Here is a 12420-nt window from a genome sequence, read left to right on the forward strand (position 1 = left end):
GTAATGTCGTGGAACCCTCAAAGGATTATCACCCATATCTCCGGTCCCCCTGAGCTCTATATGGAGCGTTTTAGTGTCTTCCAGCTCTCAGCAGTGTCATTTCCAGCTTCATCGGGTGGCTGTTTTCAGTGAGAAAGCTCTGATAAAGCCACTGTATGCTATGAAACCATCACCAAACAGCTGGCACAGTTAGCTTAGCTGGTGTGGAAAGTGGATATTTGACTTGCATTCATCAAATGTCCAGAAACACGACTCCAAATGAATGCTAATGTCGTTCCATGTCTGCTGGATGTGTAAATAGGCCGCTGTTTAATAGCATGTTAGAATTTGGTTTGCAAAGTGAGATTTAGAGATTGTCCAGTCAAATAAAATGTAGAAATATCCTTCTAGCAGGACAATGATGAGACATTCACACTAACATTTCCCTTGTGGAAATATGTAATTATAAAAAAAATAATAAATCTGTATAGAAAATATTGTATCGCTTTGGAAGTAGCGTATTTTGTAGCAAAAACTATTAAGTTAAAATGAAGTGAAATGATAACGAGAGAAAGACAGAGACAGAGAGAGATGGTGGCAGGAATGAGATATAGAAAATGGAGGCAGATGCAGACACCCGTCCTGCTGGTTAACAGACCTATACGATGAATTTTGAGTGGGTCAGATGAGGTCAGTCAAAGAGCACTGATCTAAGAAACAGGCACAAACAGAGAAGGCTGATTGGAGGCATAACAGATGAGACTCAACAACACTTGGAAAGGCCTGATGTTAAATAGGAACTGGATATTGAATTTCAAAGACACAAACAAGATTCAACAGGCGGGGAGGGGAGAGCTTCCTCTCATGTGTGCCCTGCGCTGCTGTTCTCATAGGAGCCAAATACTTCTCTGGGCGAGGCAGGGCCGGTGATCAATAACTAGGAGAAAGTGGCCACTGGCCTTGATCCTAATTAGTGCAGGGTTAGAGCAGATTAGCTTGCACCTGAGCCCCTATCTTAGCCTTTCTCAAACAACAAGCTCCCAATCAAACTACCTAGAAGCATCACTATCAGCATAATTCTGCGATACTTCGTGGGTGGGGGAAAGACACCTCAGTCGGTACACAAAATCTTTTCGTCTCATCTTGTTAATTGTTCGAATGATTGGGAGAATATCAAGCATTCATCACTTAGAAGACCAAAAACAAAGCAACATTGTCTTCAAAAGAGAGGTGTAGGGAGGGTGATTAGTGCCATTGCTTCTTTTAAATAATAATAATTCTCATGGCAGTGGAGGGATTAACTGTAAACCATTATTATCACAGCCAAGTCTGTTAAACACACAGGGTTCAGAGAAAGGTTAGGATGAGGAGATTAGTATGTGTTGCTATGTGTTGCTGTGTGTTTGTTTGTGACTGTGCGTGAGTTTGCATGCATGTGAGACAAGCTCCAGTCTTCATAAGCCTCTGCTGCTCTGTTTTGCTCTACACACCATACAGACGACTTAAATAATGGACGCTTATTTTGAAATGCAATCAAATTTGGTGGCTCGTCGATTGATTGGAACACATTTTTAATGTATATTTATGCTTTTGGTTTTATTTTGTAAGAAACAACATGGGAACATGAAAGTATATATATAGAACTAGACAGATGCACATTAAGCTGTAAAAATGATGTTTACTAAAACATTTTACTAAATTATTAGGATATTGAAATATAAAATTTCCCCTTTCTTTGCTAAAAACATTTTACACATTTTCAAAAAGTCTTTCCATACTATCTGATAAATTGATGTGAAATACTCCCCTCGCCCATTGAAAGGATTTAGATACATTAGAACCATGTCTGTAAATGTTAACTATGCCTTATATTAGACCTATATCATCTATCAGTATACCATCTATTTTAATCTAACACATGTATACAGTCTGGTGCCTGGACATTAATAGACTTGCTGCTAAATACTGAATCCTGACAGTATATTTAACAATTTTAATGATTTAAAATGTCCTATACTTAAATGGGTTCTTTTATTGTAATTAAAAAATACTTTTTGAGGTAAAAAAAAAAATAAAATAAATAAATAAATCTTACCCAAATGTGGTGAAAGCATTTTGCACTCCATGACTCATTAAACGATTCACTGTATCAAATGAAAATAGATAAACACACACATTAAAATAATATGGGATAACATGGGATGTGATGATAGAGCAGCCATTTTTGTTTTAAATCTGCAATGCCATTGATCCCCACAGCTTTATACACACGTATTATGCATCCCTTAAAATAGAGCTATTTCTTTCAGACTTTCTGCAGTCATCATTTTCACACTTTTTCAAATAGTTGATGTGTATTATTTGAAAACACCTCTGTTTCAAAACACACAGATATTGTACCCCTGAAATGGCAGAATGAGCCATGCCGTGTCTAATGGGCATCGACAAGCTCTGTGCAACTGTAAAGCTACAGTATGTGTTTCTGTGTAATGTTCACGGCTCCTCACCCAGCCTGACCTGCTTTGGTCTGACACTTCTGCCAGTCTGCATACAGAGAGAAAAATCACACCAGTACACATACAGCACAAACACACACACACATTTTTCCTCCTGGTGCAAGTACATGTACGCACACACACACACACACACACACACACACACAGCTGGCCATTAGATATTACTCTCTGCTTTTTCCAAACATGGAGTCTCCAACAAAATAAGTCACAGAGTCAATCACACACACACAGGCACTCACATTAAAACCACACACAGATGCCATCTCCCGTTCAATCTAGCTCCTCATTCAAAGAGACAGAAGGATATTTGTAGAGCTGCCACCAATGATGATGAGTCTATTAACCCGAAGGCTTTTGGGTCAGACAAGACCCTTTCCACTTGTACTATTTCCTCCCTCCCCGCTACATTCATGGATGAGCTTCAGGACTTGGGAGCGGAGTTGCAAGCTCTCTGGCAGCCTTGTTCACATCAGCACCAGAAATGACTCCATCAGATAGCTGAGATTTCTCTTAAGTGCCTCTCTATGTACTTTTTGTCTTGATGACAAATGGGACTTCTCTCCTTAAAGGGAAGCGGCAGTAACAGGGGAGGAAATGAGGAAATCTAATCATAGCAATGATCATGATGATTTACATTAACAAGTGGAATACTTTATGGTAGACGGTGGGATTTGATTTGGATGCTAATTATTGAGAAAACAAAGCGAGTGGTGTGGCGCCACAATGGAGACGGAATGCTGGAGAGCACATAGTGGACCAACTGTGGTGTGTTTGTGGTTGTGCAGTGCTGTGTGGACTGAAGTTTTAAGCGTTTAAACTACAGTGGGCATGAAATTAACTAACCCTGACTCCCCTGAGATACCGAAGATGGATTATGTACGCGTGTGTGTGTGTGTATGTGTGTGTGTGTGTGCTATTTTCCCTACACACATACACTGCCTAATTCCTTTAAGAGTATCATTACATTATCATAACACTGTCTAATGAACATAACCCTCCACGGCTAATTTGAATGACTCCTGGTCCTCTGTCTCGCTCATTTCCACAGAATGACTTAACCATGTTAGTCCAGTCAGTCAGTGAAGATAAACACTTTCAGGAGCTGGATTTTGGCCTGTAGGGTGCACAGAACCAGTGTTTCCATACCTGGGGGCTGGGAGCCCCACATGGAGGAGCAAGATAAGGCATCATGAGATGGACGGGACAACAAAGCAGGAAAAAAAACAGCTGTTCGCAACACAAATTTTTCTTAAGCGTTTAAGCTTTTTTTCTTGTGAATCATTTTATAGTTTCTTCAGGACCCCAAAAAATATTGTAATAAAACAAAGAAAAAGAGGCACTCTTTGCAGGTAGACAAACTGTATGTAAATAGTAATATTGCTTTAATGTAAGGGGTCACAAAGCAAAAAGGTTGGGAAACGCTGCACTAGGCCACAATCTAAAACAGTCAAGACCCAAGATTAGTGGTATCAAGTCAGTCTCCAAACAAATTTGAAATAGTGTCACCCCCCCCCCCCCTTCTGTTCCTGAGTTATGGTGTTGAAAAATGGCTAAAAAAGTTTTTTTTCAGAACATTACGACGTCACAGTGAAGATGACCTTTGGAATATGAAATGTCATCATTAGACATTTGAGTGAAATTTTGTCATTATTAACTCTGCCAGCTTCAGCCTGAGCATATCTGTCTGACTGTCCGCAGCTAATCTAAAAAAAATACTGAACCAATCAATCTAAACGTTTTTGTGCACATTTGTGTGTATGTGCTGAACGACCTCTCACAGTTGCGGTGATTCGGAAGCTCTGAGAAACCTATCGTATTGAAACCTATTGCTTAGACCATCATTAACTGCTGACTCTTCGCTCCTCTTAACCACCTGCAGGACACATTTTGGCCTTTGGTGTTGTTCTTGACTGAGTTTTTTTCAGGAACTTGAACGAAACAGTTACAGCACACAGAGTGTACAGCTCAAGTCCATGATTACAAACACACCAGGAGGACCAATGTTTGTAATAAAGCATTAAAGCAATAAGAAAAAGTTAAATAAATATCTAGTAAAGCTACAGTGGTTATAGGTTTAGGTAAAGTTAGGCATGGCAGAGATAGCCTGGCTAATTTCTGCACTCTACTGAGTGCACTTTTCTAGTTAGCCTAGAAATTCTTGAGTCATGACCAAAAACATGTTATATGAAGTTTGTGAGTCTGACCTCTGACCAAAAAAAAAATCCATTGTTCATCCTCGAGTCCAAGTGGACATTTGTCTCAAATTTGAAGAAAGAAAAACTTAACTAGAATGGGACCAAGGGACATATGGCATACCCCAAAAACGTAATGCCTCTATCCTCCGCCCCCGCTCAGTCGTGGAGACATAAAAAGTATTTATCCAAACCCCTGTAAGAGATCAGCTGGGACAACAGATGCCACCTTGTGTCACAGACTGCTTTCTACTTCAAATGGTTTCCATTTTCATCAGCATTATGATCGAGGCTGATACTGTGTCCTCATCTTGGCTCAGCCGTAACAACTGTGAGTTCATTGATGGCCTCAGGACACTTGGGTCTGCGTCTCCTCTCGCTCATGCATACTAAGAGAAGACTCCATGTGGACACAGTGCTGTTTTCTGTGTCTCTTTCTGAGCAGAGTCATATGTTACTATTTAATCTATGGTTGGGAAAGAAAGCTTCATGCTGGCATCTACTGTTCAGTTTGGGCACACACAGTACGGTACACTCCACTCTGTTTGAGGAAAAAGCCATGAATGGCTTTTTCAAGGCAGAAAATAACACACAAAAACAGCGAGCGAACGTTTAGTGTTTTAATGATTATGTTTTGTACTATATAATTGCATTGGCAGTTTCAATATGTACATAATAAGAAACTGTGCGCTATGTTCATAGAAAAAAAGATTTAAAAAAAAAAAAACAGATAATCATGTTATTAAATTATTGCTTTCATTTTTAGACAATTTCCACCACAGTACTTTAATACATATTTTTTGAAAACAGATGAGTGTGTAAAAATGCACCAAATGTATCATGAATAGTGCATGACATATAATTATGCTGATGTCATAATAAACAGCCAAACAGCATGAGGAGAAAATGATGCTGATTCAGGTTAGGGCTGAAAGGACAGCGTTTTCCCTCTCTCTATCGTCTCTGTCCTTGGTCAAAAGCAGAACTCTGTAGACTTGGTTAAATCTCTGTAACATTGGTTGATTTGCACTGGAGGTTTAAAGCCAGCATTTGGTCAAGGTTGTGTAAACAGTTTTGAAAGGCACAAGATTATGTTACGCTCTGTACATCTGTTCATTCTCTGGAGAGAGAAAAGAGGAATATTCTCCACTGGCACCGGGAGAAATATGTCCAGCATCTAATACGCAAAATATGCGAAGAATAACAAAACCATCAGATATTTTCCTATGGAAATAACTTCGTGCATAGTGCTTTCCTTTTACAAAGCTGCATAGTTCCTGCCTAACTCTAAGCAGCAAATAAAACATACAACCCCATTTCCAGTTTAGCGAGCTATAGATATATATATATATATATATATATATATGTATATTCAAGTATTAAGAGAGATCCATCTCAAAGTCTTAATAATCTAAATTCTGCACAACTCTCCCTCTACCAAGCATCAACTGCTAAAGTGTTTGAAGGCACACATTTAGAATAAACATTGCCCCCCCAACCTTGGACTGCATTAGCCTGCAGAAGAAGCCACTGGTTGCTGTCTGTACAGTAATTCTTAGATAACTTCTGACTCATGTCGCGACAAAGCAGGAGGCAGCGTGGTTCCACATGGACCCTGGAAATGGTACCTGTGCCACATCACACACACAGCAAAACAAGAAGACACTGGGGGTCAGGACTCTAGGTTAACAGGTGGAGGTTCATTCATTGAGATGAAAGTGCTATTGAGTATGCGATGGTCAAGGTAACAAGTTGGGCCTGGATGTTGTCTATGCTGCCAGAGGGTGGCACCAAATAGTAATATACACATGCATCATTACCCACTGGTCTGGTTTCACTGTTAATTCACATGTTTTCATACTAACTTCATTCATTTTAGAGCCAGATAGGTGGTAAAGTTTTATCTATTTCAACATGTTCTCAGTTTCATGACTGACTTACGTGAAGTACTCTGTCTTTGGTGTCGTTTGTGTATTAAATTCTGCCACTGGGATGCCCCTGGATGCGATCTGGGGACCAAACATGGCTGCTGGGTAAACGATTGAAGACGTGCCCACCTATGAGTAAAACGACAGAAAGCGATGACACCGGCGTCAACTTGAAATCTACTGTACAGCATTGTATTTCTAATCCAGTGCTCGAGAGATTCCGAGCGAATATTGTTTTATGTAATAATATTATGCAACAGGATAATATGTACGCAACACGTATGCATGTAAAAATGAGGAGAGCTCACCACCAGACAGAGATCGCAGGTTTCCATCTCTTTTTCCACCTTGGTCAGGATATGAGAGTCCAGAGTTTCTCCAAAAAATACCACGTTGGGCCTCAGCAGACCATGACAATCCTTTTCATCACACCTTGATATAGCAACACCAAACAAGCTTTAGACGAGAAACTGACAGAATAATATACAATAACACAGAATAATTCTACTCAAAAGTACAAATCATCATGATTGTGTGGTCAGAGGTACGAAATGCTTGATAGTCAAAGCCCATAAAGAGAGAATCAGCAGCAGTTTAGTAGAAATTGTAGAAATGAAAGGTCAGACATAAAGTAACCACAGAGACAAATAAAAGCATAATCACATTCCTATTGTTTCTTATGGTTCTACAGTATAACCCATGTTCATTGCATGCACACAATGTTGCTGTTCGCAATGTGTGCATTTCGGTTAAAAATTGATCGTCAGTGTGCATCTCTTTGACCTTATTTCAAAGAAACATTTGCTATCAGGAAAGTCACAGTTTCCATAGCACACCACTGCCCCCAAGTGGAAAGCCTCACTTCATTTGAATTAACATGGGAGCTGAGTGTAACCCCCAGATCCTGAGGGCCAGACTGGCAGAGGTAAAAACTTACAGTGAGCTCTTAACTCAGTTTGCTCTCATACTGATTTACTAGGGTGGCAACATCAGCACAAGGTGCATTCTGGGAGCGGAAGTGAGTTGGTGGGCTCGATTGAGCGGTAGGTATCGTCTGAGATGATTAAGCTCAAGAAAAGATGATGATCTCAGCGTAACTCCGTCTAAGAAAACATATCTGTTCCTTCACGTATTTACATTATTAATGTAATGGTCAGAACGCTAAATTCTGAGGAGATAAAAAAAAAAAAAAAGAAAGACAAACATGCGTAATATAACAACATGATATATGTAGAATATACAAGCCACTGCAACAGGTGGTGAGGGAGAGCTGGAACAAGACAGAGGGGAAGGAGCAGCAGGTCCAACAGAAGCTTAAAGCAGAACAGGTGGCGGATGAGATGGTGGTTGACACAACTAATGTCTCACAAGCACTCCGACACAACTGCACTTAAACTCTCTTGACTTAAGAGTGCAACTGGTAATGTTAAATTAGCACAAACCAACTCCCTGTCATCAGTTTTCTTCTGATCTTACAGGATATTAGATAGATATAGATATTTTGTGGCTTCATTGTATCACTCTGCCTCTGCTCCCATAGAGATTTCTGTATAATACAGATTCATGCATGTTTCCCATCACAGTCTTCCTTTTTAAACATACTTGGAAGCCATGCAAAATGCAAAATAGTTAAGGAAAGCTCCAGGCATATCATGCATCAGAAAAGCACTACAAAGGGCTTAGTAAATCTGACCCTCCATGTTATTAATATGAAGTGACAGTAATCCCACCTTGGCAGTTTATCCACAGGAATCTGAGCATCAGCAACATCTGGGTCAGGTGCACTGTACATTAAGAGAGCAAACACAGTTGGTTAAACGGCTTTACCCATATATGGGACAAACCGAGGCATGTTTATCAGTGTGCGTGTATTTTACCCTTTGCCCTTTAAGGCGGCACATATGGGACTTCGCTTGTTCATCTTCATGTGTCCACAACTCACACAGCGCGTCTCCATCAGGCTGCCTGCAGTTTCGCACGGAAAACACAGCTGCTTGTCATTTAGGCCCGCTGGAGTCACAGAAAACATCTCCACAGACTTGGCTGACAATGATATTTTCGTGTGCTGACTCATAAACACTGCACTTAATTGAATCAAGACTTGGTGACTAACTCTCTGTGTGGACTGTTTGTTAGAAAGGCCAACGACTATGAGTTGAATGAATATATGGAAATGAACATTTCCATATCCCTTCAGGATTTGACATGTAATTTACTTATATTTCATTAATCCCCACAGAGAAATGAATCCTCTGCATTTTGCCGCTCACCATGAATCCTGAGCACATGTTTGGACCCGGCCTGGTGGTGGAGGTCGTCTATGCTCTGGGTGATGACGACCACTGATCGCCCCTGCTTCCTCAGCCGGGCCTCGCACTCTGCTATAGCCAGATGGGCAGCATTGGGCTTCTTGCTTAAAGCCATCTCCCTTCTGTAATGATAAAACTCCCAAACCCGAGACGGGTTGCGAGAGAAGGCCTCTGGGGTGGCCAGGTCCTGGGGATCAACAACACAGACATGTTTTAGGTCAGAACTCAAGTGCTCATTAACCACAAGCTTAGTATTCAGAGGCAGGAATTAGAAAGATAATGAAAAGCGGCATAGATTAAGTTTAAACACCTCAATTAGGGAGGGAGATTATAATTTTTTGTATGAAAGATAATTTTTGATTCTTTCCTGGAGGTAAATCTTGCTGCAGCCCACGACAAGAATCCAGATTATGCAACGAACGAGCTATTGCTGCTGAGATAAATCCACTGAGCTGTGAAGATGTATTATGTAAACATAAAATACACCCACTGCGCAGCAACAACTCTGAACCACAGCTGGAAATTAGACCAAACACAAATCTTGGACCTAAACTAAAAAATACGGCCACGTGTTTTTGAAGGAATCACCTGAGATTGCCATTTCCTCCACTTCTCATTTTCTCCCCTGAAGGTTGGCACTCCGCTCTCTGCACTCACACCTGCCCCTGTGATGATCGCTATGTGCTTGGCTTTGGAAAAGACCTTGCGGAATTCAGACATGTCTAAGAAAACAAAAGGAAAAGCAACATATAATCAAGTGTTTTGATATCTTTAAACCATTCTATAGCGTATCTATTGGTATTAACCAATGGAAGACAAGTCACAAACTTTTTCTCTTCATCTATCCACACACACACACACATTTATATTTCTGTAACTAATTATATCGAAGAAGATGACCTGACTGGCTGGTATCCAAGGAATGATGAAGGACCAACACTGAGCTGACCTGAATATGATACCAATCTGATAGCTTTCATCTTACCCGAGTTGGGTCTTGCTGTGTCCATCAGAGGTCCTCTCGTCGCATGTGTGGAGCACATGCGAAGACCAAGAGCAAGCGCAACTCGATTTTGGAGGAGCATTGTCACTGTTGTTGCATTAGACCAGATGAACGTGAAAGAGAATGAGAAATGAGAAATTACTGCAAAGTCACACTTTTCACTCTTACCTTTATCCTCATCAACTGTTTTAACTTACAGCGTGCAGAGCGAATGTGTGCATACGTTTCTCTGTTTATATTGCATGCTTTGGCACTTTTGTCTACTGAAAATAACAAATCATCATTTAGCCTTACTTCTACTGGCACCAGATGCACCAGATGTTTTCTGTACAAACTCTTGCGGTGCAGCCAGGTGTTGTGTAAACACACTAAACTTTACCTTGAGTCCTGATGGGGAAAGATGACAAATAAATTGCACCACATTTTGGGTGTATGCGTACAAAATGATGCAAAAGTGATCCAGAAGTTCAACATTTGGTGTAACGGTGCAGCCATAAAGAACATGCATTCTTGTTTTTCTCTAAAATCTGCAACGACATATAGGAAAAAGCACATTCTAGCGTGCAGGTGCTGCTCTTGTTCTGTTAAAAATTAGCTCGAAGTTATGACACTTCTGTAGAAAATTCTATAGAGTATGCGCAACTGTGACCTTAGAAATGTCTCACTTTATATAACACTGTTCCAGCATATCACAAGATATGGCTGCAAGAATGTATGCACTGCGTTTGTGCAATCGCAGCAGTGATAATCCTTCATGAAGCAACTACAAATTGCAAAAAAAAAAACCTGAAGGAGCCTGACTATCAACTCTGATAAGACAGGGAAAGTGATAAAAATCTGTTTTAAAACTAATCGGCTGGTGGCAAAATAAGAGGCTGCCTCGTTGAAACTATAAAGACAGAAAAATGGGCGCACCCTCCAATGCTCCAATGAGCAAACTAAGCGCCAGACTTGTCTAAACAGGTTTAACAGGCTGCACAGCTTCAAATCTACAGTTTGCCTCCGATTTAAGAGTCAGAACTCTGCAAACAGCCACAACTTACAGCTAAGTTTCCACTTGACTTCAAATAGGAGAATATCTTCCGAGTACAGTTTACTTTTACTGACATGTTAACAGGAGGATGCACCACATTTACCGTGACGCTGCGGACCGAGTTAGCGAAAGTCCCGTCGTGCTCTCTGTCACATAAGCAGGAACTAAACGTGCACATCCAAACGTGTGTGTTCACAGGTAAAAATCAACTGAAAACAGGGCGGATACGCGCGCATTTAAATGACCTCACCTCCGTAATTGTATCGTGCTCACCTCGCTTTGAGATATTCACACTTGTGGAGCAGAGAGACGCGCCGAGTTTGCTTGTTTACCTCTATCACTGCAATTATGATGGGAGGCCGTAAAGCGTAACGCACTGTCGTAAATCGAGGTCTGAAAAAAAAAAAAAAGCACAGAAACTGGAGGAAACAAATGTGTAGATTCAGAGAGCCACCTGGTGGTAATGTGGTAATGTACCGTGCGATTCAATCAAGATCATTCATTCACTCCCCTGCTAGAATTAGAGTCAACCAAAGTCTTAATTGTGTATTTAATATATACGCTTTTAGACAAAATGTTTAGTCTTCTTGTGGGACAACAATAAACTGAATTAAAGCAGCTAAAGGAAACCGTACTACACAAAGAGATCTGCCCTTTCACGGTCTCTTATGTGGTTTTCAGCAGGAGTGTTAAACTGTATTATGTGGTCCCACAGAGTAGCAGGCTATATGGTGTTTAAGTGCAGTATTTTTCTTTTCTTTTTAATTATGAATTATACAAAATTATACTCATTCATGTGATTTAATTGTCTTTTGCAAGCTGAAAGGTCATAAACCCTGAACAACAATACTGGCAGTACTGTACTTAATTAAGAGCCAAGCCCATTTGAATTAAAAATAAAATAGAAAGGCCTACATAATGTAGATCTATATCAGTAAATGTAGCCTGAGTCCGGCTTATATTGTCTGAATCAGCATTGACTAGATATACATTTGATTTAAATGTTAACAGTGAGCTTTCCGTATTTTGCCATTTTATATGTCTGATATGTTTCCTCTCACTGTATCCATGCCAGATTTCCACCGACGCCTCTCTCTCCCTCCCTCTCTCTCTCTCTCTCTCTGCTCCTCTCTCTCTCTCCTGGTGTGTGTGAGTGTGTGTGTGTGTGTGTGTGAACTCCATCAATAGCTACCTCTCGGTGTGTGAGTGGCCGTGGTTCTGCGTCTGCCCAAGTCGGCCAGCAGTCATCCTCGGACACTGGTTCAAATTGATGGCGACCACTCCAGACGGCAGCACAGACCGCAGACCCATAAGGAGACTCCGCTCCAAGAGCGACACCCCATATCTTGTTGAAGCCCGACTCTCCTTCAACCTGAAGACAGGTAGGCGCTCATCCATCCACCCATCCATCCATCCATCCATCCATCCTGGCCCCAAATCTTTTTGTTTGATGTGTAGCC

At 40.8% G+C, this 12420-nt stretch overlaps 1 protein-coding gene across 1 annotated transcript; it reads right to left on the bottom strand.

The window, feature by feature from the left end:
* Positions 1 to 5293: 5293 nt before the first annotated feature.
* Positions 5294 to 11307, bottom strand: LOC139214214 (NAD-dependent protein deacylase sirtuin-5, mitochondrial-like). Its single transcript, XM_070844982.1, has 9 exons — positions 11234 to 11307; positions 9910 to 10014; positions 9513 to 9646; positions 8886 to 9111; positions 8493 to 8580; positions 8346 to 8399; positions 6924 to 7047; positions 6629 to 6744; positions 5294 to 6315 (listed from the first exon to the last, which is right to left on the bottom strand). Exons 2-9 carry the CDS (start codon positions 10007 to 10009, stop codon positions 6243 to 6245), a joined length of 915 nt encoding a protein of 304 aa, XP_070701083.1. The 5' UTR covers positions 10010 to 10014; positions 11234 to 11307; the 3' UTR covers positions 5294 to 6242.
* Positions 11308 to 12420: the final 1113 nt, after the last annotated feature.

This window comes from Pempheris klunzingeri, chromosome 15 (genome assembly GCF_042242105.1).
Source record: "Pempheris klunzingeri isolate RE-2024b chromosome 15, fPemKlu1.hap1, whole genome shotgun sequence".
NCBI classification, from domain to species: Eukaryota; Metazoa; Chordata; class Actinopteri; order Acropomatiformes; family Pempheridae; genus Pempheris; species Pempheris klunzingeri.

Bases quoted from the DNA above. Each gene is read 5' to 3' on its own strand.
- LOC139214214 (XM_070844982.1), bottom strand. From the start codon at position 10,009: ATGCTCCTCCAAAATCGAGTTGCGCTTGCTCTTGGTCTTCGCATGTGC. The intron at 8,400-8,492 runs GTAAAATACACG...CTTAATGTACAG, and splicing joins GCCGCCTTAAAGGGCAAAGG to TGCACCTGACCCAGATGTTG. The intron at 6,745-6,923 runs GTGAGCTCTCCT...TTTTACTCATAG, and splicing joins CCTGCGATCTCTGTCTGGTG to GTGGGCACGTCTTCAATCGT.